This window comes from Gavialis gangeticus, unplaced genomic scaffold (assembly GCF_001723915.1).
Source record: "Gavialis gangeticus isolate Ggan-Ray unplaced genomic scaffold, GavGan_comp1, whole genome shotgun sequence".
NCBI classification, from domain to species: domain Eukaryota; kingdom Metazoa; phylum Chordata; order Crocodylia; family Gavialidae; genus Gavialis; species Gavialis gangeticus.
The window spans coordinates 31,894,724-31,920,405 of NW_017728998.1; the positions used below are offsets into that span (position 1 = coordinate 31,894,724).

The following is a 25,682-nucleotide window of genomic DNA, read 5'->3' on the forward strand; positions in this document are numbered from 1 at the left end:
ATTCGTGGTACATTTGAATTGCCAATGCATGCATGGTGTGCTTGCTCCAGGAGAGGCTGCAGAGTGTGTGTGTGCAGTGATAAACATGGGACATGGCTAACCCGTGCAATAAAGTGCTGCAGTGAAATGTGGCACACCTGCTCTGCACACGCTCCAGCCCAAAACATGTAGCTACTGCTAGAGCAGCCCTGAATACACTCCAGTAAACACCCCTGAGACAAGAGAGCTAAAGAGCAGCACTAGACACGTGCCAAAGAGCAGCGCTCTAATCTTTTTGTGGTTGTGATGCATGTGGGGTGTTTTAGTTCTCTGCCCTTCAGCAGCTCCGTAGTGCAGTCAGAGGTGATGTAGCCATGCCCCAGTAGTACAGCACAATAGTTAATTATCCAGGTCATAAACTACTTTCTTACTCCAACCAGCTGATGCTTCCAACCTAATCAAGCAGGGGAGCATAGCTTCTATGTACAACCTAGGAAGATTTGTATGCCTGTTTGAAAGTCTCTTCCCAGAATCCTGGGTATGCTGTCAAGGCTGTTGCATAGTATGATGGAAACCAGATTAAGCTAATACACATGGATAATTTGATTGTGCTCAGAGTTTTGGGGCTGGTCTACACAAACTGGAGCCAATATATCTCACTGAGCTGTAGTCTGTGACACCTGCAGTCATTTCAGTGCAGTGCTGCAGGTGGGCACTTGTGTTTCAGAATCAGAGTGCTCTACTTGGACATAACTTCAATTGGTAAAAAAAAAAAAAGTACTTAATTTAAAGAACAGTTTTATTCTGAAACAAGTGTCTGAGGCTGAGATCATGACAGGTATGAATTATAGCTCAGTGACATCAGTTCCAGTTTCTATGTAGATGTCAAAGCAGCACTTGTAAGCAGCTGGACTATAGTGTACCTGGGCAATGTCACTCTTGCTATTTTTAATAAAACCTTGAGAGTGAAAAGGGGACTGTGGGGATGCTCTGTGTTAATCCATGGCTTGTAAAAAGACTCAAAACAATAACTGGGTATTGCCTTTCTGGATTTTAGGCTTTTCTTGAAAGATCCAATAATGATGAGTTATTTGTACATGGCTATGTTTTACATAACTCTGATCCTACTGGCAAGACAGGTAATGATTTTAAAAGCAAAGCATCCTTTCCTTTTTCACTCTGTAATAGTTTATTTAAGTAAAATGCACCAAAATACTGTTTTAATTTTAGGGAGTCTGGGAACAGGTGTTTGAATCTATATTCTGTCCCAGAACCTGGTGAGGAAACCTTTTATTTTTGGGGAAGAGAGAGGGAGAGTTCCCATTTTTCATTAGTATTGAGGCATTCAACTTTTGGATACAATTTTTCACAAATGGCTTCAAGATAGTGCTAACAGAATTGTGCAGCCAGATTCTACATCAGGTAATCCTGTAGTGAGGGTGTTATTTTAATATGCTGTTACCCAGCCTGACTTGGTATGTCATGAAGAATGATTTGAAATTGATGTCATTATTATTTAAAATACAACCATGACTTAGATGCGCATGTTGGACTGGGTACATCTGACAGCACTAGAATTGCCTACACAGTTACCTTTTGACTTGTGTACATATAGATTTATGTATTCACAGATGTGGGTATAATTTTTCAATGAAAAATTAAAGGCCATTCAGTTACACCATCAGCTGAACAAACTTGCAGTCTACATTGATTGAATTGAGACTAGTCCATTTTACTTTGCGAGGTAGGTGGATTTAACTTGTACCTTTTTTTGTTTGCAGATTGACTATTACTGCCGACTGGATTGCCTATGGAAGAATAAATTTAAAAAAGAACACGAACAGTTTGAAACTATGGAGAATGTTAACAGGCTCTTGCTGGAAAATGTCCTTCCAGCACATGTTGCTGCCTATTTCATTGGTGAAAAGCGAAATGAGGTATGCTTAGTTTACTGGGCTGGTAAGGACAGTAAATAAGACTTTCAGAATACCTCCTGCACCAGTAGAATGGGGGTTCAAAGCTGCTGCCTGTCCTCAGTCCCATCCTTTTTTGTCCAAAGTCAAGCACCCCAAGAGCTTTCCAAATTAAAGGCTCTGCTACCAACCTGGCATTACAAAAACTGTTAACTTTTACATTGGCAGACACTAAGTCCATTCAGAGCTGATCCTTGGCTTTGGGTGGACAATTGGTTCAAAGGCTATGAACAGACATCACATTTATCCCTGGTTAAAATGTTTCTGTGTTTGTCCCAGGACAAAAATATCCCAGGACTGACGTGCACACACATTACCCTTCTAATCAGGGTTTAGTGACGGGCTGACTGAAGTGATGCTTTTCTGTCATTGATCCAATTATGCTGTCTTGGGATAACTGTACAAATGTACTTTGTAATGCCCCAGAATAAATGGTTACTAGCTCTTATCTGGAAACTTGTTTTTAGGATTTATCCTGGGATAAATATGGCACCCTAGAAATCTGTGAAATCTGTTTGCAGTCTAAAAGACTCACCTTTCTCCCCAGACCACATTTTACAGAGCTGATAGCCTTAATTTTTACAGGAAATTAATTGAGGTGCAGATAGCATCTCCTTAGCAACACTTCAAGAGGAGATGGTAAAAAGAAGTCATTTTGTGACTATTAGACACCTCCCTACACCAGCACTTCATCACCTGCTCACTGAGCCACCGGTAGAGTTTTGGGCTAAGAAAGTAGTCAGTGTCCAGAACATAGGTAGGGGGTGTGGTGGGAGGATATTCTGGATAGTGATTTTCTCAACAGTTTTGGTAAAAGAAATGTAGGAAAGTATATTCCTTCTGTTAATGTGGCCACATTCCAGTGGTTTAGGTGGCTTCATTTCTAGTTGCAATTGTTTTTGAGAGTACCAAACAGCTGAATGTTGTTTTGGTTACAGAGCATTAGGTTACAGTGGTGACTGTGAAATTGCTCTTGCTTTTCCACAGGACTGGTACCATCAGTCATATGACTGCGTCTGTGTCATGTTCGCATCAGTACCTGACTTTAAGGTATTCTATACTGAGTGCGACGTTAATAAAGAAGGACTGGAGTGCTTGCGGCTGTTGAATGAAATCATTGCTGATTTTGATGAGGTATTTAAGTTTCAAATGAGCATAGCTTGCATTTCATGTTTGTTACAATATTAAAATTCTAGACACTTCGGTGTAGGAATCTTGAAATTAGAAGAAAATTAGTAAATTGACCCTGATACTCTTAGGCAGAAGCCAAGGTAGAGGTGCACCTTATAGGCTAACTGAATCAGAGATGCATGAACTCAGTTCAGCCTTCAGTTTTGGAAAGTAAAAATTCTATTTTATGTTCTCTTGCAGTTAGAATCCTTTAATAGTACTGTATGAACAAGTATCAGTGTTTTTCCCCCTGAATTTGAATACTCTTGTATCTGAGATTTCATTTTTGCCTTGTGGGATTTACTTAAGTCTGTTACAGAGAATACAATATCATTGATAAGAACATATTGATAGATGAAGAATTAGTCTTGATTTCTATAATTTAATTTTCTTCTCACAGCTGTTGTTAAAACCTAAATTTAGTGGTGTTGAAAAAATCAAAACCATTGGAAGCACTTACATGGCAGCAGCAGGCCTCAGTGTTACACCAGGCCAAGAAAATAATCAGGTATGTTACCGTTTTAGAAAGCATTTAGAATTCCACATGTCCTTATCTGAGTCTGGACAACACAAGTAATGGGGAAAAAAGGAGGGTCAAATTTACCAGCAGTCACAAGTGGTGATCCAAAAGTGCATCTTACAATGTGTGTTATAAAAATAAACATATCTAAAACAAGGTTTTCATTCCTTTTTTGGGCTCTGGAGTCATGAACAAATCCCATGGTTTTAACACAAGACCCACGACTATGGCATGAGATTGCAGTCCTAGGCACAGCAGGAGACATCATTCTTTTTCTAGCTGGCTTCTTTTGAAATCAGTTTGCTGTTTTGTAATTTCCCAGTCCTTTGCACTGCAGACCAATATAGGAAATTTCATATCTCCAATAGCTTTCATTTATCTTCAGTTTTCACAAACAGATGTTATATATCTGAAATCAGTGCAGTTTCCTTCAAATCGTTGAGAATCTTTGTATCCAGCATCTGAACATTTCTGGACACAACAGAATAGTTTCAGTTGGAGGCATTCAAGAAATTACCTACCTCAGGTTATGAAAGAAACCTGATTAGTATATTTGCTATGTAAGAGGCAACCTGTTACAAAAGTGTTAGCTGAGGTAGTGAAAATCAGAGCTGAATTTCAAACACCATGACTCGGGGACTTTTCAAACTGGGCATTTAGTTCAGGCTCATGCCTGCTGTACCCTATTACATGAGAAGATAGTATGAGGATGTATGTGCTGTTATACAAGACTTTTTTTTTTTTTTTTTGCTTTAAGTCTGGGAAAGTAGCCAGGATTATATGCATCAATCAGATCATGCTCTCCTCCTGCCAGCTGGAGCAATTTACTGTATTCTCCTCTGAACCAAGCTGTGATTTGTACCCAGGTGGTGTTTTACTTGAAGCTTGATGAGAATGGGTGCTCTATTCCATATAAATTATTTGTTGACAGTCCTGGACTGCATCAGAAAACAGTATTTCAGTAGTAGCTTGACATGACTTTGTATGCTGTTAAGGCATTAATGTATATGATAACATTTTCTAGGACAAGGAGAGACAGCATGCTCACATTGGGATCATGGTAGAGTATGGAATTGCCTTGATGAGCAAACTGGATGGCATCAACAGACATTCCTTTAACAATTTCCGCCTACGTATTGGTAAGTTCAGTTCATGAAGGATTTGAATGTGACAAGCTCGGTAAAAAACTAGAGCTGGGGAAAATTATTAGAAAAGTTAGGCTGCTGGGTACCACTGAATTGGTCATAATGTGACTAGCATAGTGGTGTGGCATATCATATAAATACTTAACTGAGCTAGACCATTTTCTTATCCAGCTTTTAAATTTGGCAAGCAGTGAGGATTCTGTATCTGCTTTGGGGAAACAGCTGTGCAGCCTTGTGATTTTGGCAGTCCTGCACTATTCAGGCATTAGTGTTCCTGCTTTGAGCTTTGCTTGGGGCACAGTGACAATGATGCTGTAGCTCGCTAAGCTGAGTTTGGGAAAACATGGCTTGGAGTCAAGAGGAGAGGGAAAGCCTGGTGGTGGGGTTGGCTGATTACAAAGCAACTTGAGAATTGTTTTACATCCATAAAGTGTAGAAAGATTAGACTTTGCTTATAGCACAGGTTTGTGAGTCATGAAACCTAGACTGTGTGCTCAGTTCTGCTGCAAACTCCTGACACTAGGCTGGAAAGCTCACTTCCGTACTCTGCACCTCTGTATTGTCATCTGCAGAACTACCTGCAGATACAAGCAGACCTAGACAGGCTGGCATGTTGGGCAGAACAGAACCAGATGAGGTTCAATGTAGAGAAATGCAAAGTGCTGCATCGGGGAAGGAAGAACCCACACCTACAGGCTGGGCATCGCTAACCTGACCAGCACTACAAATGAAAGGAATCTGGGGGTAACAATAGACCCCAGTATGAATATGAACCGTCGGTGCGATGCAGTAGCCGCTAGGTCCAATAAAACTCTGGCATGCATCAATCAATGCATCTCCAGTAAATCCAAAGAAGTGATTCTCCCACTTTACTCAACATTGGTGCAGCCGCAGCTGGAGTACTGCATCCAGTTCTGGGCGCTGCACTTCAACAGAGACGTGCTAAAGCTTGAGAGGGTCCAGAGAAGAGCCACCTGCATGATCAGGGACTTGGCAAGTCACACGAGGAGAGGCTAAGGGATCTGACTCTTCAGCCTAAAGAAAAGAAGGCTGGGAGGGGACCTGATTGCAGATTACCGCTATAGCAGAGGCGCACATCAGGGGCTCAGTGAACAACTGTTCACCAGGGTGCCCGGGGGGAAGGCCCCAAACTCCTGAAAAATAGTTTCAGGCTGAACATTAGGAAAAACTTCTTCACAATTAGGGTGTCCAGACTATGGAACAAGCTCCCTGCAGAGGTGGTGCAATCATCTACCCTAGAGGTCTTCAAGAGAAGACTGGACGCTCACCTGACTGGGGTCACCTGATCCCAGACGTCTTTTCTGCTCATGCAGGGGGCTGGACCTGATGATCCTTTGGGGTCCCTTCCAGCCCTATGATTCTACAATAATGGTGACCTGCCAAAAGATCAAAGTAACTACTGAGACCCAAATCTACTGGACCTATACTGATATGTTTTTGTTTATATAGGGATAAACCATGGGCCTGTGATAGCTGGTGTGATTGGTGCCCGCAAACCTCAATATGACATCTGGGGTAACACTGTCAATGTTGCTAGCAGAATGGAGAGTACTGGTGAACTTGGAAAAATCCAGGTAAGAACGTGGGGATTCTAGATGTTTCTGGAATATTACTTCTAGAATTTTTATTGGTTAGGACTCAAAATAAATATCCACTGAGTTTCACATCAGTTTCTAATTCTGTTCACTCACAGGTTACAGAAGAGACCAGCAGAATATTACAAGAACTGGGATATGTGTGTGAATGTAGGGGGCTCATTAACGTCAAAGGCAAAGGAGAACTTAGGACTTATTTTGTGTGCACTGACACAGCCAAATCCCAAGGTGCTGGATTGAACTGAGGCTGTAACAAAGTCTGTCAAATGGGTTTTGAACAACCACATTGCTTCTATGAAGACTTGGTATTTTTCTCCTTATATAAAGGAGATTATTCTAAATGTGTGCTAATGGTCCACCTGCATCTCAAGAGACTGACTTATAAAGAAGACAAGTCCTGAAAGTTCTTACAGGAAATGGTTGGCTTGTCTGTTCCTATGATAATTTGAAGACTTACCTGGTATGGCCTTGCCGTATTTCCTGTTACTTCCTTTCCTGCTTGCAAGATAGGAGACTGAAAGCCTCAACAAGGACATACATGAACGCGTTATTTAACTCAGTCAGGTGAAAACATTTCACTGCCTCGTTGTTAGATCTGCTAACAGTATTGCATTTGTCATGAACATGAAGTGACAGTAAGCTTTGGGCGCAGCATATCCTTCAGTTGCGTTTTCTTGAAACAAAGCAAACTTTCAAGACAGAAGCCTGCTGAACGGAGGGACGGACACAAGAAAATTACAGTTTATTATGTGGCAATTGTGCTGTTGCTTTTTCATAAGAGTAATTATGCCGTAGTTTGTATTGGGTTTCCCCTGGTAACCAAACTGATGTGTGCCTCTCCTACCTTAGTCACCAAATTTACACAATTTCTTTCTTGATGAACAGTTGTACTTTTATCCAGAGTTGGTTCAAAGAACTTACATCATGGGATACATGTACCTTGGTCTTTCACCCTGCTTTTTCCACTATTCAAGGAAGATGAAGGTTTTTTTGAATAACGTAATATCTACTGGCAGGAAGTTGCTTTGACTTTCAGAATCAACTTCGAAGAAATCCAGCATGCGAAAGCCCATTTAGACCTGCATGTTGATAAGATACAGTAAATGATAGCTGCAGAGAGATGCAGGCCTTCCATTCATCACAGTCATGCCATTGCATGTTGCATATTTGCCAAGTTAATATTGAGCACTGTGCTCTTGTTTGGTTTCTGCTACCTGAAGAGGGCAGTCCCTCAAATTGATAACCTAAGATAAACTTAAATCAGGTGCCCTGGTTACAGCATGTTTTCTCTTTGCCACCCTGTCCAGACTAATCATTATGCCTCTGTTCTCAGAGCTGTGCAGGTTGTAAATTACATTGTCACCTATTTTTATTATGTCCTTCACAGAATATATGCCACCAGCATCTTTTTTGTCTGATCATTTTGTTATGTGAACATTCTCGGTGAGACTAAGACAATTCTAGAAGAGCGGCTACTCCAGCTGCCCTCCCTGTGTCAGAATTCCCTGAAAGCTCGGGCTGAATCTGACTAGTGTTTAAAATTCATCTTGGGGCTACCGTTCTCTTCTAGTGTAAATACCAAGTAGTTGATGATCAGCTATAGACTTTTTACTGCTAGTGAGACATCAGTCTTTCAAAGATGGTCTGAATAGATATTGATATACAGTATCTAGTAAAATGAATGCACAGTTATAGTCTTGGGTTAATACTAAGGTAATTCCCTCTTTAGAGCTAGACAGCAAACCATTTTGGGTGCCTATACACATGCAGGGAGGCTGCTCTGATGCACTGTAATTACAGGGTGTTGGAGTAGACTCAATTAATTGAGTCTGCTGGAGCGTGGTAATTACTGTGCTCCAGCAGACTACAGCATCATATGCATCAATGTCCCTGTACTGAAAAATGGTGGTGGGGGTGGTTTAACTAAGGCTTGTTCAAAGAGCTTTAGTTAAAGTGTCCCTGTGCTCCTTTTTCAGCACAGGGACGCTGATGCATGTGATGCTTTTCGCGCTTTAATTAGAACGGCTCTCAAAGCCACTCTAATTAAAGCCCCCCGCCCTGCAGCACATCTATAAACTCCCTTTAGTTTTAGAATATGTATGAAGAAAGTTTCCTTTTTTTATTTAGTTAAAATTCCTGGCAATGGGAGTCTTTTGAAAAACTAGATAGAACAGTAATGAAGTATATCATTCAATTTTGGAGTGTATTTAAGTTTCTCCTTTAGCATAAGCTTGTGGAAGATATCAAGAACACATATTCAAGATGACAACAAATATGCCTGCATACAGAAGGTGCATATTTATAACTGTATACTTTGTGCACCTGATTACTTTGCACCCATATATATATTCAGTTGAGGGTGTCTAGGCTTCAAAAATTGCCCCCTAATTAAAAATAAAACCTTAACATTGTTTGATATATGTATTACCTGCAACTTGTACTGAACATCTGCACAACAAAGGCTTTGATAATAGCCATAACACCATCTTTGGATAGGGACTAAATTGAAGGGACTGATTGAATTCTTGAAAATAGTTGGCAAAACAAAATGATGGTGTATAAGAATTAATATATTCTAAATTGAAAAAAACCACTAAGGAAGATTTTTGTAAGTGATTTGAACTATAATCAGTAAATTTCCTCTGAGTTTTTTCTCTGTAATTCATTGTCATGGGTTGGGCTGCATAAGCTTCATAATACAGGTTGCAAAGCTAAAAATATATATATATAATTACTACAAAAGCTGCATGTAGAAAAATGATGTTTATAATGTTCTGGCATGGCTTAAAAACTAGAACTGTGCTTCCCTGACTTACTCCATCTGTTTTATTCCATGGTGATGGGGAGTAAAAGGAATGAAGAGTTGCACTTCTTACAAATTAGTTTAATGTGAAGAGTTTTCCTTTAGCAATATAATTAGTTTTTACTAAGCCTAAACAAGATCATGCCTACATTCGTTCCTGCTCTTGGGCAAAAAGTATCTTTTTAAAGATTAATATGCCCAGTATGTACATTTATTAAGTAAAGAATCTCTCTCCTGTGAGTGGCTATGAAGCATAGAATAATTAATATTTTGTTAAGATTACTTTGTAGACAAAGCAGCATTTGTAAATGTTTGTTTTAGTACCAAAGCATGACTGCAGCATTATCTAACATGTTTTGTCTAACGTGACACTGCTGTTTTCTAATTACTGTGTAATTTCTTTGAAAGCTAAAGTGCCTATGTTTCAAAACAGGAACAAATCTCAGTAATGTCCTAACTGGATTGAAAACTTTTTTTTTAATGTCTTTGTCAGTGTGGTAGGTCAAAACTGTTTTTGCTGTAGTTACCAACAAACAATACATTAGACAATTGTAGTCTGAGGTTGTCTAGATCTTCTGTTCATCTGCTGATGAGAGGGAATAGTTTCCTACTTAAACATCTTGCTAATATCAGGTCAATGTAAATATTCTGTTCTAAACTATTTTTGAGTAGCTTCCATTAGCCCCTTCTATTGCACATTTGTGATGTTTAACAAGCATTTGTTTTTGAGATGTTAATTTATTTTGTTTTATAAACACCAGAACCAGTTCGAATGACCATATTGCCTCATTAAAGTATTTTGAACTTTGCATTTTTCTTATGGGTGGAACTGGTTTGAAAATAGACTATAATAGCAGTAGAAATTTAAATAAAACTTTAGAACAAAATCATACCCAACAGCATTTTAAATGCTTCTGTTTACACTGTATTGTCATTCAGGCTGATGTTATTTGGATATAGATTGGTTTCAGTTGCAGGTATTTTCAACGGACTATAGCTTTTTGAAGGAGATGAAGCAGGGTTGTCTCTTTGTTACCTGTGGTACTGCTGTGTGATTTTTAAAGGGATATGATCAACTTAATCACATGGCTGTCTGAGTTTTTCTGTATTTACTTTGTTGCTGTATGAAAACTGAGAAAATGGAAAACAAGTCAAAAGTATTGACTAAGGGAAAGTGTATTTAGCTGGACTTTTTTTGTTCCCTTAAATGTCGTGTTTTCAGGCTGAAATTTATCTTGAACTGGAATTGCACAGTGTTGGGAATTCAGCCTAAAGCTGAAAATGAACAAAAAAGTTGCCTCTTAAGTGAAATTGAGCCTTACCAAAACAGTGCTTTTAATTAGCTGTTTCTTAACAGAACTGTGAACCCTTACTTATTGGAATTTAAGGAATAACTGCTTAGGACAACTTCTGTAGAATACTTGTTTTAAAAAAACAGACAAGTCTAAAGCTACAAAATGATGATTAATCTCATTTAAAGCTGATTACACTGTATCTTTAAATAATGAATCGGTTACCTACTGCATAGAAAGAATATACTTTTGTTTCTACCATAAAATAAAAAACTTCTTAAAGGTAACTTGTTTTGCAGTTATTTGGAACGTATGAATATCCATATTTTTCAGCTACACAAGCTTGAATTTGCAAGCTCTTTATGTTTTGTACTTAATTGTTTCAGCCCAAGTTAGTACTGAGAACACAGATTAAAGGAGTTCTTCAGGCTGTCAGCAAAGTGACTAGTTACACAGTAAGAATTCACGATTTAACATGCATCTATGAAAAGTAACTGATAACACAAAACCATGAAACTCTGATATAGTTTAATGAGTTTAAAACTTTAAGACAAAACACTTCCATTAATGCACATTGTACAAATGTTCAGTAATTCCATCCTGAAGTTTTAGTTCTTAAATAGAACCAAATAAAAATATGCACACAAAACTGAAGTTTCAAACTGCTACTGGATCACACTCATTCCCAGCAACAGGAACAGTCTTTTTTGGTTCCTGAAAACCTGTGATAAAAAAAGAAGACACCACACTGATGAGTGGGATAACTAGTTTTGTTCAGTGAGTGGTAAGTATATAACTGAATATAACTGCTCAAAGTCACTTTTGTGTCACTGCATAGATGTAATGTAAATCCACTAGTAGTAAGTTCAAGGTTCTTGGACAAACATTTTAAAACAAGTGTATTTTTATACTTAATAACCTGATGAAACACTGCAAAAGACTGAATGTTTTATAGGACACACAAGTCATTTATGTCAGTTTTTCAGTTAAATATGCAATGCTGCTTGAAGACATTTACTTTTGTTGCTCATTAACAACCTACTTAAATTTTTCTTTTTTATGAAGGAGGAAAAACAGTAATAATGCTTAACAAACAGATAATGTGTAATTTATGTAGTTATTTCTGTAGCATGCAAAAATCAAGCTCTCTTTAATTTACTATTTAATTAATACCTTTATGAGCAAAAGGTAGCATTTAATGAAAGCCAGACTGAGAACTCTGGCAATTCCAAAAAACTTAAGATACGGTATGTTGTACAGAGTGAATGGGGAAAACCAGTGCAAAATATAAAAATGTACAACAATAGCCTATTTTAAGTAGAACCAGCTAATAATTTATTTTTGCACTATACTACTAGTATACCTTTTTATTTACTTTATACTTTAAGAATGCCAAATTTCATAAATGTGCACCCTTAAATGGAAAGTAAAATCAGGGAAATCTGAATATACACGTTACCAACATTAAGGTTGCTATTTAGATGAACTAAATTTTTTAATCATTTGTTTTTTTCTTTGGCTTAGAGTTGTGCAAGTGCAAAAATTCCAACACGTTTAAAAGAAGTGGTTGAACCAATCTTGCTTCCAAAAAAAACTAAGCATGGTAACTTTTAACCCTAAAAAGACTTCTAGGACCAAGCAACTAGAACCTCTAACTTTACTGTAGTTGTTAAAAACTACTGATTGGCAGATAAACTTTAGGTGTATTAAACCAGATCCCCAAGTCTACTCTGAATACTTACCATCTGTTAAATTTACACAGTTGTCTTCAGTGTCAAATGAAGGAATGGAAATTCCCATTGCTTTCCTAACACCGTATGTGCTTACAATATCACCAGGAGTCACTTGTTGTGCAAGTTCTTTTAGGTTATTTGTTACTCTTTCAGCTAAAAGTTATAAAAAAGCAGAGTCATTTTTAAATGAAAAATTAAATTTTGGTGCTTAACATGCAGTAGGGCAGCCTACTGTGCATTTATTTAATACTTCCTTTTGCAAGTGTACATCCTAAATGCAATGCGCAGTAGGCACTGTGCATTAATGAACGTGTAGATGCACCCACTTAAGCAATGCCTTACAGCAGGAGTTTTCAACCTTTCTTAAGGCATGTACCCCTTTTGGGTACACTTCTGGTGCAGTGGGGGGGGGCAGTGGCTAGATGCGGAGTGGGGTGGGGCTTACATGTGACGGTGGTGCAGAGTGATGGATAGCAGCCAGTGTGTGGGCTCCCCCACTCTGTCCGGCCAGCACCTGTGCAGCCTGCAGAGGGAAGCCGTGCTACCCTTGGCCCCCCTCTTCCCCGGCCCTGCTCCTGGGAGGCAGAGGTGCAGAGTGGTGGCATTCTGTTCCTGTCTGCCAGCACGTACCCCTTAGTTCTTTTCTTCATACCCCTGGTTGACAACCACCGCCTTACAGTAATTTGTTATAAGGTCAGACTAAAGTGACTGAATAAAAAACCAGAAGTTATATATACATACCAAGGTGCATCTCTTTGTATGATGGACCCAAAAGACATATCATATTAGGAGGCGGTTTTGTACTTAGTCGTTCATTCTGAGCATCCTGGAGCTCTCTGAGTAACTTTGTTGTTTCATCAAGTTTCCTCTGGAAGATTTCAGCTTCTGGTAACAAAAGGCCAAAACATGTTAGTGCATGACACATGTTTGTGTACACGTGTACATCTCCCACACGCACACACCGGTCCACCCCACAGCAAGTACATGACTTAAGTTACTTTACACAAATGGATTGAATGCAATAAATGTATTCCACAAATAAATATGAATGTTTCTAGTTCCAGTACAATTTAGACAACTTGCCTTCAGAGTCAAATTCTTCTACAGGCATTCCAAAATTTGTTACATCTTCCAGTGCAGTAAGTCTGTCATTAGCAGAGTCCATCCTGCTAGCAGCTTCTGTTTCCATTATCTGCAAAAAGCAAGCCAAAGCTAAGACTTTATTTATTTATTTATTTTACTGTAAATGAGCACGTAACAATTTTTATATCTGCTCTGTTTGCTCACTTCAAACATTCACATCAGAAAAATCTTACCTCCACATCCTTTATGGAATCTATTCTTTCATGCTGGCCTTCAACTTCATCCACTGCCTAAAGACAGGGAGGAAGGAGAGAGTATTTAGTAGGGCATTAAAATGAATTAATGATTTCAAGTAGGAAGCAAAAATCAGTATCTTCCAAGATGATGCTCATAAGTGGCAGGTGAAACTGAGTTTCCACCTGTACAAGTAATCAATCAGTAACCTTCTAACTTGACTGGAGCAAACAATCTTCCTCGGCTGTAAAACATTTTTCAAAACCTTACAGATGACTGTGGGGTTTGCTACATGCGGTATAGCTCAATTTTTTTAGTCTGAGTTAGTGTGCACACTTTCAAGAAATTACACCTTATTTTTCATTAGTTAATCTAAAGCAAAAGTGACTGACCCCTGTAAGTAGTCTTGTGTTAGTATCACTGCTGGGCACAGGACTGACTGAGCTAAGATTCAATGATACAACACAATCATCTGGAGCCAGAATTCATCTTCAATTGTTAAGGCCTGGCAATAATCTTCCCAATGTTAATGTAGTTAGCTAGGCATGATGAACAGTCTCTTCCTCTTAATTGCCTAAACCTAAAATACCAAAAAAGGGAAGAATTAACTGCACCAACTACATGAGCAAAGGCTTTTAAACTCAGATTGTGGCTGTATTTTTGCACCACACACCCTTTTGGCCAAATCAGCCCCCTTGATTCTGATTCTGCTCAGCATGTGCATTTGCTAATATCTCACTGGGCTTAAAGAAGACTAGTTGGCTAGTGACTGTAAAAGTAATTATAGAAGAGTCCTTATCTCTGCCCTTAAGAGGGCAGGAGAATAACTCCTTGTCTTAAAGCTAGAGATCTAGCTGCTAAACTCTTTATGCAGACAGGAGAAAAAAAAAGCAGCAATCCATGGTTAAAACAAATGGCATAATTTACCATGCTTCCTTAATGGCAAGAGAACATCATGGCCACAGTTTAGAAACCAGGGTAGGAAGAGGAAGGATGTGCAGAGTATCATAGAATGAAATAAACTGCACATGTTCTTTTTCCATTAAAGTCCTGGAAGGGCCAGCATAGGGACCCCCACAGATGTCGCTGGCCAGTCAGCATAAGGTGAACCCATCACTGGGTTCTGTATTTCATTCTTCTACTGTAGGCGCTGTGACATAATACAGCCCGGGCAGTAGTTTGACCCTTCCATGTCTGCAGAACTCAACACCTACGAAGAAGCTTCACTGGAACACTGGTCTGGTGATGTTTCTTGGAGCCAGCACCATAGCTGGGTGTTCTCTTATAGAAATTATGATCCAGCCATGTATCCTTCTGTCGTGAAGACTGCCTTCCAGCTATATAAGTGTGATGACTGCTGATTAAACGTCTCAGAAAACAATTTGCAGCCATAAGCAGGGGTTAGAACTTCTCCAAGCTACCATTTATCTCTATCCCAGGTAAACACAATCCTCCTTATTTATATCTCTTTTTCCATATGATGTGGAATTCAGATCAAAACTGTATCAGTGCATTAGGACTCAGAGTTACAATGAAGTGTCCATTCTCTATTTTACAGCATACATTAAATATGTAGCTGCACATTTACAAAGGAGAAGCTACAATATGGTTTAAATCAGTATTGTTACAGGACCCTTATAGGATTAAGGAAAATTCTAGTATTATTCTTTGTGAGCTCTGGTGCAAGCAGTATACATTGGCGATAGTGAATTATGCAAATCTGTTTGGAAGGATTACACCTGCTAGCAGGGGATACAGAATCTCAAGCTATAGACATAGCCTTCAGAGAAAATTCAGCTGCACCACTGAGAGGGGCTGTAGGCACAGGGCAGGGGCGTATGGGAAGCGTGGGAGGGGCTTCGCTCTTGGTAGTGCTCCTGGGCTCACACTGGAAGCCACAGTCACAGCTTTAACCATTTCTTTCTGGTACAAGAAATGAAACCTTAAACAATGTAAGTACAGTACACCATAACATAAAGCACACACACTTCATAAAGTGTTATATACATGCACACATCTCTTCAAGCCCAATACCTCCTGCTTATTTTTTCAGATGAAAATTACTGAGAGACAGCTTTCCATATAGCTGCTGAACTTCAGGCTGGAACAGGGTGGTGGTGCTCTCAAACTAGCTTAGATATTGTGGTCATTATTTAAGCTAGGCTAGTTACTTTGAGCATTCCTGAAGCAGCCACAATGGCTCCTTCCTCTGTTGTGACATTTTCTGTTTCTGCTACCTTGCTCAACTCCAGCATACCTTGTGCTAGTTCCTTCCAAAAATTCCTCCATATTCTTTTTCTTTGCATCGTTAAGCCCAGGAATTTGTTTAATCAAGTCCTTCAATCTTTTGGCTTATATGCTTTAGCAAACTGAAATAATTACACATCAATGTCAACCTATGGCCTGTGCCACGCTGCTTTCAAAGACTAAAGGAGTTGCACATTTCCAGGCATCAATCAAACTGACTGCATTCTTGATGACTGCAGAATATGTGAACATTTTCTGTATCCTCTTCAGCAATTGAGAGAAGTTTCCTTGGGCACATCTATACATGCTATTAATGTGTTTGAATAAAGTTTGCAGCTTATTGGTCCCGGGTGCTGCATCTGTATGTATGCCCGAGAGTACAGCATGTTGAGCTGGGCTGGAGCAGGGTCCAGGGGCCAGCCTGGTAACCAGGGGCTGCTTTCCCACCCCCCCCCCCCCCCCCCCGGCTCAGCATGCTGCTGAGGCGCTGGCTGGGGCAGCATCTACACGTGTGCTGCTGTGGAATAAATTAGTTTACCCCATAACAGAGGCACATGTATAGATGTGCAATGTTTACTGTGCAGCTAAATTAATCAATTGCACAGTAAACTTCTTCTGTAGACGCACCCCCTGTGTACACATGCTTGAACTGAGAGAGTCTCTGAACCCTGGGCTACAAGGTCACAGCATTACTGGTAGAAAAGAACAAGTTGGAAATTTTCAAAGGCATTCACTGATACAGGATGACTGGAAACTGTCCACAAGAAGACTAGCTTTCAAGTAGAATTTCTTATTACTTGGGTAATTTCTCATAATGGGATAAGTTCACTAAATAAGCCATTCCTAAAAACACTGCTGGGTCATCCATTTGTTCTATTCCACTTTCAAACAACGTATCACCTTTCTTGCAAGAAAGTGTGATGCCTGTGCTGTTGTGTTTCCTGCTTTAATCATCAGCCCATAAACACAAAGTATCCTCTGAATCATGATATCTGATTTCTCTGTCCCCTGTTTTTACTGTTGATACAGACAGCCAGTCTAGTATGAAGAGGATGTTCTTGCTTAAGCCAGTCGTTAACAGTTGTAGGGATGACATCTTTGTCTTGCCCTACCTTTGCTGCTGTTTGACTTTGTGGTCAATTGCTGCTATATTTTACTAGATAGTTCTTGTAAAATGCTTCCTCTAAACATTACCAGTCAAAGGTTTCAAAATCATATACTCTATATATAGTTCTTGTTTAAATATAAGCTTTTCAAGGAAGGCACTTCTGTTCATAGCTTATCACCAAATACTGCAAAGCAAACAATGAGATGTTCCTGCACAGCTTATCCTAGACTCAAGAACTGTGATTTTAGCAATCCAACTTTATGCTCATGAAAGCCTAAGAGTAAAGGTACATGCTGTACTAATGCTCATGCTGCATATTAAGTGGGTTACAAACCATGAGGTTCCACTGTATGACCTTTGCTATTGTAAATACAAGATGGACTATAGCAGGTAGTTATTTTTAGGGGGCATTTATACGCATGTTTGTCTGCTCCAACATACTGGAGATTCAGCGCACTGGAGAAGACTTGATTAATCGAGTCTCCTCCATTTGTGAGCTGATGCGCCCAGCACTGTGTCACATACATTTGTATAAAGGCAAAATGTGCATCAGTGCTGAGAAAATGACAGCAATGCACTTTTGAACTAAAATAACTTTGATATGTTTTAGTTCAAAAGCGCGCCACCGCTATTTTCTCGGTGCTGACATGCATTTTACCATTTGTATGCACCACAGCACTGGGTGTTTTTAAAAGCACCTGGCACTGCAGTGCAAGCATGTGTACAAATGCCCAGGGTTTTTAAGAATTAACAGTGGTAGACCATACTTAATGCTGAAACAATAAGTACCTTTATAAAATGAAGGCTAGCATGACTGCATTTGCAGCACGTGCTTTTTTTTTTAAACTTTATTTTCCTCTGGAAAGTTATACCAGTGGTCAGATCATCACAATAGGGTTTGTTTCAGAACACAAACCTGCTTCCTCCCATTACAGTGACTCTGCTGGACAATACTGACACCACATCATGCTGACTGTCTTTTATTCTTAACAACCTCAATAACAAGTAGTTAGAAATGACAAGTGAAGAATGAGAAATAATGAAACTGAACTTCAATTTAATATATTAAAAAGCAGCAGATTGAAACTGTTGCATTTTATATTCTTGACTTCAGTTTGGGGGAGAATGAAAGTTATATTTACTATGTGGGAGACTGACTTGACTATCAATTGGGAAAGAAGTTAACATTTTAAACTCTGCCTAAAAAGGCATGCATCACTTAGGGGCAACTGGAAAATTTCAACATGTTGTATATTTAGGAGGTCTGTTCCAGGGTCTTCTCAATGGTATATTTTCTCTCTCCAGTCTAACTATAGCAACTGCAACACCACTTGCCCCCTCAAATACCAGAAGTCCTCATCCTAATGTATCAAAAATTACTGTATAAAGCCATTAAGTGGGACAAGGAAACTAGAACCTATTTAACAAAAGGAAACTGAAATATTTTTAATCTAAGAAATTTAACATGAACATGTTGCGTAACTAGGACTGGCAGGATTTGATTTTTATCAGTAAATGTCGATAAGTGACGAGTTCACCTCTCACTCAGACTGACAAAAATACTTCCATCATTAATAATCAAAATGTACAAAAATGGGACTGTGCCTGGGGGCCAGGTGGTGGGCTGCTGTGTGCTGGACTGGCAGAGGAAGTGGATATTGTTTGTGTGCGCATGTGCACCCCCATGCCCCTAGTTTTATGCAATCCTGAAAATGTAAATAAGAATCAAAGTAAATGCTTAAAAATAAACACTTATTTTTGGCTGTTGAAAACATTAAAAAATAAAAATCAAATTCTTTCAAGCCTATTCATAATGTTAGTCAAGTTGGAGGGAAATCTTAAAACTAAAACATGTAAGGAAATGTCTGGAATTTATGGACATGGATCCTGTGCAAAACACAAATGTAACAAAGTGAGAAATATCTTTCTTGCCAAGTGACATTAGCCCAACTAGATTCAAAACTCTGTTCTGTCAGAGATAAGGCATCACAATTCTTACCTTTTCTAGCTCTCTCAGAGATCTAGAATGTCCTCCTTTGGTCAATACATCCAGCAGGCTATCGGCCATTACAAATGGGTAGTCCTGAGACTTGGTCATAAACTCATGAATACTGAAATATCAAAAGCATGGGTATCAAAATCATTCTTACATCACGTAAAAGACAAATTCCCCCTAACGGATGTTATTGCAAACCCCCATTATATGGAGTTTTGAAAGTGCTGATCACAAGGTCAGCAAGGAATTCCATCTAAAGAAATTTACTTCACAGGTTTCATAGTGCTTAGGGTTGGAAGGGACCTAAACAGATCATCAGGTCTGACCCCCCTGTCCCAGGCAGGAATGAGTGCCGGGGTCATAACACCCCAGCCAAATATCTGTCCAGCTCCTCCTGAAGACCCCTAAGGTAGGAGAGAGTACCACCTAACTTGGGAGCCCATTCCAGAGCCTGGCAGCCCTAACTGTAAAGTAAAGTAATGTCTCCTGATGTCCAGCCTGAACTTTCTCTCTAACAATTGGTGGCCATTATTCCTAGTAATCCCCGGTGGTGCCCGGGAGAACAGAGCCTTACCCAATTTCAGCTGGGTTTCCCGTTAGCCCATTAAAGACACCCAAGACCAATAGTACAAAAGAAAAGCAGTAAGATAATCACACTACAAACGAACATGCATGTTTGATATTAATTTATATGCTGCCATTCCCTAAAAAAGGGCTCAGGGTGGCTTATGATGGGACAAAACTTATGAAAACAGTAAGAATATTAAAATATTATTGTTTAAATAATTTGTGATTCTAATACAAATTATACCATGGCATTTTAGAAGGATGAGTGTTTTCTAGTTTTCTTTGATATATTTCTAAAGCACATCAAGAAATGTGCCTATGCCACCATCCTGAGAATGTTTGGATCAAGAGTGGTTATTATATGTAAGTTATAGCCATTTTACTCATTCATCTAAAAAATAAGTTTGAGCACTGTATAAAATTATTCAAATCTGAAATTTCTTCTTGAATACCAGGATTTAGACCTGTGGTAATAACCACTTATGGCTTGCAAACTGCTATTTGTCACTAGCAAAAACTGGTGTCTTGGCAACAAATACAAGTTGATAGTAGTGAACAGAACAAACCGCCCTAAACACCCACACCCACACCCACCAGTAGTTAATAACCTTTTTATACTCCAGGCACTCCTCAGAAAAAGTCAGTTTTGTTCCATGGTCATAAAACATGTGAAAGCTAAGAGACAGCAGTTTTTCTGTTACAAAACTGGTTCTGATCTTTTTGATACTATTCCTATTTGAAATCTCTGACTTTACCCTGCGAATCATGAAACTGCTAATATTGTGTGGAATGCTTAAATCATCTCATGTTTCCACAGGATGCAGTGGCATCCTGGTTGAGAATCACTGCTCTATACATGCATAGCCTTTAATACTTTGCTTCAGATTTTAAACTGTTATTCAAGAACGATGAGTTTTATTTTTTAATTACTGGCTTTTAGCTATTTTTATAGATGGATGTAGGAAAATGGCTAAGAGAAAAAACACTGTAACATTCCTCAAAACCAAGTAGGTATGAGAATCGGGGCCAAGCCTTGCGGTTATACTATTAGTATTTTTAACACGAACTTGGGAAACAGATTAAGCAGTTTTTAAAATCATCAAGTATCTCTTCAGATCTTCTGAAAATTTGAGTATTTTAAAGTAACTTTCTTTCAAATAAGGGTTTGTAGATGCTTAACAATACTCCTGAAGTATGATTTTGAGGTTCAGTGTCCCATTATTGAATTGTCACATTCTATTCACAAGTTACTTTAAAGTTGATGCATTTGCACCGAGTGATTACAGGGGTTAAAAGCTAATCCTTTTTTACATAGATTACAATCCAAAAGACTGGACTGCTAAAGGTGTAGCATGGAAATTCTGAGAGGAGTACTGGGACATTGGCTCAGGACTTCTCTAAGCGGCCAAACTGTTGGGCTGGGAGAGCAAACTGAGTGGGAGCAAGTTCAGGCAAGAGCCTGTAGCCTACAAACAAGAATTTGACCAGTAGTTTATTCAGACTACTTCAGGAACTGTAGCTTCTAATCAATTTGCCTTATTGCTAATAGTAAGCATTACAGATGAAACTGGAAAACTTTGTATATTAAGTTCTCCTTTGCGATGAGGAAAAGTGAAGACCAACTATCCCATGAATACAGGGCAAAATGATGATTTAGATACACTTATGGTACCAAAGCTACTACTGGCTAGGAAAAAATCTGGAATATTTGCTCTCCTCCTTTCCTCCCCACAGTATATATAGCTTGTAATAGAAAAAAAAATCCCATAACAAATCTATGCAAACTCTCACCTCTTCTGTGTAACTTCTGTAAATACTGGAAGCTAGAATACAGCTGGTTACTTACGTGGAATACCCTTGATTAGAATCTTCCCCATATGTTGAGTAGATTAAATCAGAATCTTCCTTGCTGATATTTGCAAATGTGGAATCATAGGTTGGAGCATATGAACTGTAGGGTCCATAATTCAAGTATGCCACTATTGAATAATAAAAAAGACAAATCAGTCTTGCGTTACACAAGCAAATATTCAATTAAGTTATAATACAATTTAAAGTGGTCCTAAAAACACGAAACATCTATCACTGCATTTTACTGCAAATACAGTTTATACACAAATGTTCTAACTATACTGTATTGACGCATTAGAAAATATACAAAAATAGATTTTTGGGATAAATATATATGTACAAATTTATGAGTAGAAGTTTGGCCAAGAATAGAAACTAGGTGGACTTAAGAGGTTTTTTTTCTATTTTCCTTCTTTGTGATATAGCATTTATGTAATACTAGCAAACTGCCCATCATGAATGACAGGGTCATTCGCCCCCCCTCCCCATCCCCCTCTCTTCCTCCCCTGATCTCCACCACCTCTCCTTTTGTGCTGGTGCAGCGGTGGGGTGGGGACGTGGCAGCTCCCTTGCCCCCTCTGTCTGTAACGCTTTGGGCCCTCTTGGAAGCGCATGTGTAGCTGGCCCAGAGCATTACAGACATACAGACTAAGGCTTTTATTATATTAGAATAGTCCCCATGTAATTAAAAGGTGAATTGTCTTAACTGTGGATATATTGTTTTCTAAGAATATGCAGGTAATGGGGAAAGGATTAACTGCCTGGAAGAATGTATTGCCTGTTGCATCTTCATGTTCCTATACCAGAAGTGGGCTAAATCTGTAATTTTAATGCTATTTCATTTGGGGTTAAAAAGTCATAATAGTTTTGCTATGCTTCTGTAACAACAAAAGTACGTGAGGTGTTTAACACCGAAAAATGCAAAGTTCTCCACCTTCAGAGGAAAAACCTGCAGCATCCTTATAGGCTTGGCAGTGCTACACTGGCTAGCACTATGGATGAAAGGGACTTGGGGGTCACGATTGACCACAAGATGAACATGAGCCTTCAATGTGATGCTGCAGCTAGTAAAGTGAGCAAAACGCTGGCTTACATCCATAGATGCTTCTCAAGCCATTCCCAGGACGTCATTCTCCCATTGTACTCGGCCTTGGTGAGGCCACAGCTGGAGTACTGCGTCCAGTTTTGGGCTCCACAATTCAAAAAGGATGTGGAGAAGCTTGAGAGGGTGCAGAGCAGAGCCACATGCATAATCAGAGGTAAGGAAAACAGACCTTATGATGAGAGGCTGAGAGCCATGGGACTCTTCAGCCTGGAAAAGCACAGGCTCAGAGGTGATCTGGTGGCCACCTATAAGTTTATCAGGGGTGACCACCAGGATCTGGGGGAACTTTTTTTCAACAGAGCACCTCAAAGGATGACAAGGGCAAACGGTTATAAACTACTGCAAGACTGTTTCAGGCTGGCCATAAGGAAGAATTTCTTTACTGTCCGAGCCCCCAAGGTCTGGAATAGCCTGCCATCGGAGGTGGTTCAAGCACCTACATTGAACACCTTCAAGAGAAAATTGGATGTTTATCTTGCTGTGGGATCCTATGACCCCAGCTGACTTCCTGCCCCTTGGGCAGGGGGCTGGACTCGATGATCTTTCGAGGTCCCTTCCAGCCCTAATGTCCATCAAATGTTACATCCTAATAATATATCAGTCAATACCTAATATCTGTGTCTAATCATGTAATTTTTATACCTGCCTGTCCATATCTGCAAAAGCATGGATATGAAAACTGTGTGCCCTTACTAACATAGTTAATCTGGTAGTTCTACCTACAAATGAAGAACCTACCTGCCTATTTGTATGTACACATGTAAATAAAGTATATTCTTTCTAATATATACACAATTAGACTGGAGAAGTCAGTTTTTTTGACAGGCAATAAAATGCACTGCTTTGTTTCAAGGGACATTAAGGATACCAATTTCATCTCCGTCAAAGCATAACATTTATTTCCATGATATAGCAAAACTGAAACATAGTTTAGATTAAAAACCCAAAAAGTACCTTAGTTGTTTTTGTTTAAAAGGAAGGAGTCTTAGGGTAAAAAAAGAACAGCCAAACAAACCCAACCACCACCCCCTCCAAACACTCACCAGGAGTAACTTTGTTCCTTTTGTCTTCTTTGAATCCTTGTAAAGTATTAACTCCTGACTGAAGTCTTCCAGCTGTCATACCCAGCTTTACAGGGCAGTAACCTGGTTCTGTAATACAGTACATAACTTAATATGAAGGATGCCATGCACATGTACAACTTCAGAAACCTTTACTATTCAAATACAGACACATTAAAAAATTCTCAAATGCATTAGTCCAACCCCTGAAGGCATTAGATGCTGATGTTTTCAGAGAAAATAATTTAAGACAGGACTAAAACAAACTTGCAATACTAGCCTCCAAATTATATTTTTACCTAAGCTCATGTTCAAACAAGCATCAACCCATTTAACAGCGAGACCAGAAGATTTACTGGGTAAATATTTATTAGCACCTTTCATGGAAATTCATTGTTCGTAAGGGCATGATGAAGATAAATTAGAACAGTCTTCCTCCTTCCTGCCTTTCCCTTGCTTGGGGAGTCTAACAAGAGAAATTGATGTGGAACATAAACAACTGAACACTGACCCTGATACCTCTTTGCTGACAAACTGGATGCAGAAAAGAGGGAAGGAGAGTAGAAAGCTTCATCACCTTTATGCTTCCTCCTATTCTGGAGATAGTTAATAGTCAATAGTCAAAAACTCTAGCCAGTCTCTCTATTAGCTGGCAACACCCTGCACCAAAGGGTAGAAGTGAGATGACTACATGTGCTCAGTCATCCAAGTGAGACTCCAGTGGCCATTTTTGGCAAATCTGCACTGTGCGCCAATAAACATCATTCTCCAGCAGTGGGATCTAAACCAGACACCAAGAGGGGAATCTAGGAATTAATTCATTATTAACATGTTCAACAAAGACATACCTCCTGCATTAGGGTCAACTGGGTTAAGAAGTCCCAGGGTTGTTGTACCATCTGGTTTTCTTCTTTCAAACTCACACTGAAATAAAAATTAAAACAGGATTGTGTGACATAACATTTAAGAGTTCTAGTGTCTTACTGATGGAAAACTTTTATTTTTTTCTCCTTACAACTATGGACTAAATAATTGAAAAGGATTTTCCCCATAATAAGAAATGCAAAAGGTCAGGTTTGAAGCATAACCTTAAATGTTAACTTTCTCCTTTTTCAGTATCTTTACTACTGGTCTAAATCCAAAGCATTTAACCATCGAAGTGTTAAATGTCAAAATCCACCTGGGATTTTAAGAGGAAGTGATAACTATTTGTTTACTCCTGAATTTTTTGTCCTGTGCATCAGAGACTTAACTTCTTGTGTTAAAAAATGCTCAAAATTTTGTGGTCTTTATTAGTAGGTCAAATATGTATAGTCACAATAATGCACTGTATTCCAGATGACTGTATACTCTTGCATACTACTTACATCTTTCTCCCAAAGGGCTGCTGGCAATTGGAGTGCACACTGCACGCGAAAAATATGGTAAGAGCAGGTTCTGCCACTTACCAGGTAAAACAGAAGTAAATTATGTAGTGTTTCATAGGGAGCAGAACAAAGAGCAGGCTTCGCTCCCTAGATGCTACTACTGTACAAGGAAATAACTTATTTCTGAAAGGCAGATTGTAATACACACTTGTTTTTTTCCAGTCGAAGGTGTGTTGTATGTGAGGAAATATGGCACTAAGCATAGCTGTTCTGAATAGATAATTAAATAAAATTCTAACTTTAAGGGCCTAGCAGTTGAATCAAAAAAATACAGCAAATGACAAACATGCTTAATGCTATAAAGAATTCATGCAGTTTTTTTCACTTAAGGCCTGCATTCAAACATGTAGTCAAAAGTAAACGGGCCTGATTGTTTAGTTTTAGCTCGTTTCTACCTCCAACACTTGCAAAACAAGAACATTTGTATAATTAAATAACCTGCTTTTAGACAACGCCAAAGCTAGAGGAGCAATGTTTTTGCAGGCTTAAATACTTTTTGGTTCTTACTCTGTGGCTTTTAACATAAATGTTAGTGGTGTGCAAAATTCACTGAAAAGTAAATAGAGTTTCCACACCTGCCCAATATTTACCTGACTGTTTGCAAGTCGTCTTGTTAACTTTCCTCCTGATTCTCTAACAATACGATCGATCTGTTCCTGTTCCCTCTCCAAGTTATTGTTTCTTAATTTTTCCTCAAGTAGATCTTTGTCTTTCCTGAAAATAAGAAATAATTTTCTCTTTACCTGCCTTAAACCAGCAAAATTATCAAATC

At 39.0% G+C, this 25,682-nt stretch overlaps 2 protein-coding genes across 4 annotated transcripts in view; one reads left to right on the top strand and one right to left on the bottom strand.

Annotated features, from left to right (window-relative positions):
- Window positions 1–7,088, top strand: part of ADCY7 (adenylate cyclase 7) — an 84,613-nt gene extending 77,525 nt beyond the window's left edge. For both annotated transcript variants that reach the window (XM_019505689.1, XM_019505690.1), the window contains exons 20-26: window positions 1,037–1,118; window positions 1,761–1,916; window positions 2,940–3,086; window positions 3,523–3,630; window positions 4,667–4,781; window positions 6,258–6,382; window positions 6,502–7,088. In XM_019505689.1, coding sequence (XP_019361234.1) covers window positions 1,037–1,118; window positions 1,761–1,916; window positions 2,940–3,086; window positions 3,523–3,630; window positions 4,667–4,781; window positions 6,258–6,382; window positions 6,502–6,648 — 880 coding nt within the window. In that variant the 3' untranslated portion in view covers window positions 6,649–7,088. The remainder of the gene's footprint in view (window positions 1–1,036; window positions 1,119–1,760; window positions 1,917–2,939; window positions 3,087–3,522; window positions 3,631–4,666; window positions 4,782–6,257; window positions 6,383–6,501) is intronic.
- Window positions 7,089–11,009: 3,921 nt separating this feature from the next.
- The window catches only part of BRD7 (bromodomain containing 7), a 35,472-nt gene continuing 20,799 nt past the window's right edge, over window positions 11,010–25,682 (bottom strand). For both annotated transcript variants that reach the window (XM_019505693.1, XM_019505691.1), the window contains 10 exons: window positions 25,501–25,624; window positions 24,332–24,407; window positions 23,466–23,573; window positions 21,313–21,445; window positions 18,903–19,014; window positions 13,548–13,604; window positions 13,315–13,423; window positions 12,973–13,116; window positions 12,241–12,384; window positions 11,010–11,220 (listed from right to left, as the gene is read on the bottom strand). In XM_019505693.1, the coding sequence (XP_019361238.1) occupies window positions 11,156–11,220; window positions 12,241–12,384; window positions 12,973–13,116; window positions 13,315–13,423; window positions 13,548–13,604; window positions 18,903–19,014; window positions 21,313–21,445; window positions 23,466–23,573; window positions 24,332–24,407; window positions 25,501–25,624 (1,072 nt within the window). In that variant the 3' untranslated portion in view covers window positions 11,010–11,155. The remainder of the gene's footprint in view (window positions 11,221–12,240; window positions 12,385–12,972; window positions 13,117–13,314; window positions 13,424–13,547; window positions 13,605–18,902; window positions 19,015–21,312; window positions 21,446–23,465; window positions 23,574–24,331; window positions 24,408–25,500; window positions 25,625–25,682) is intronic.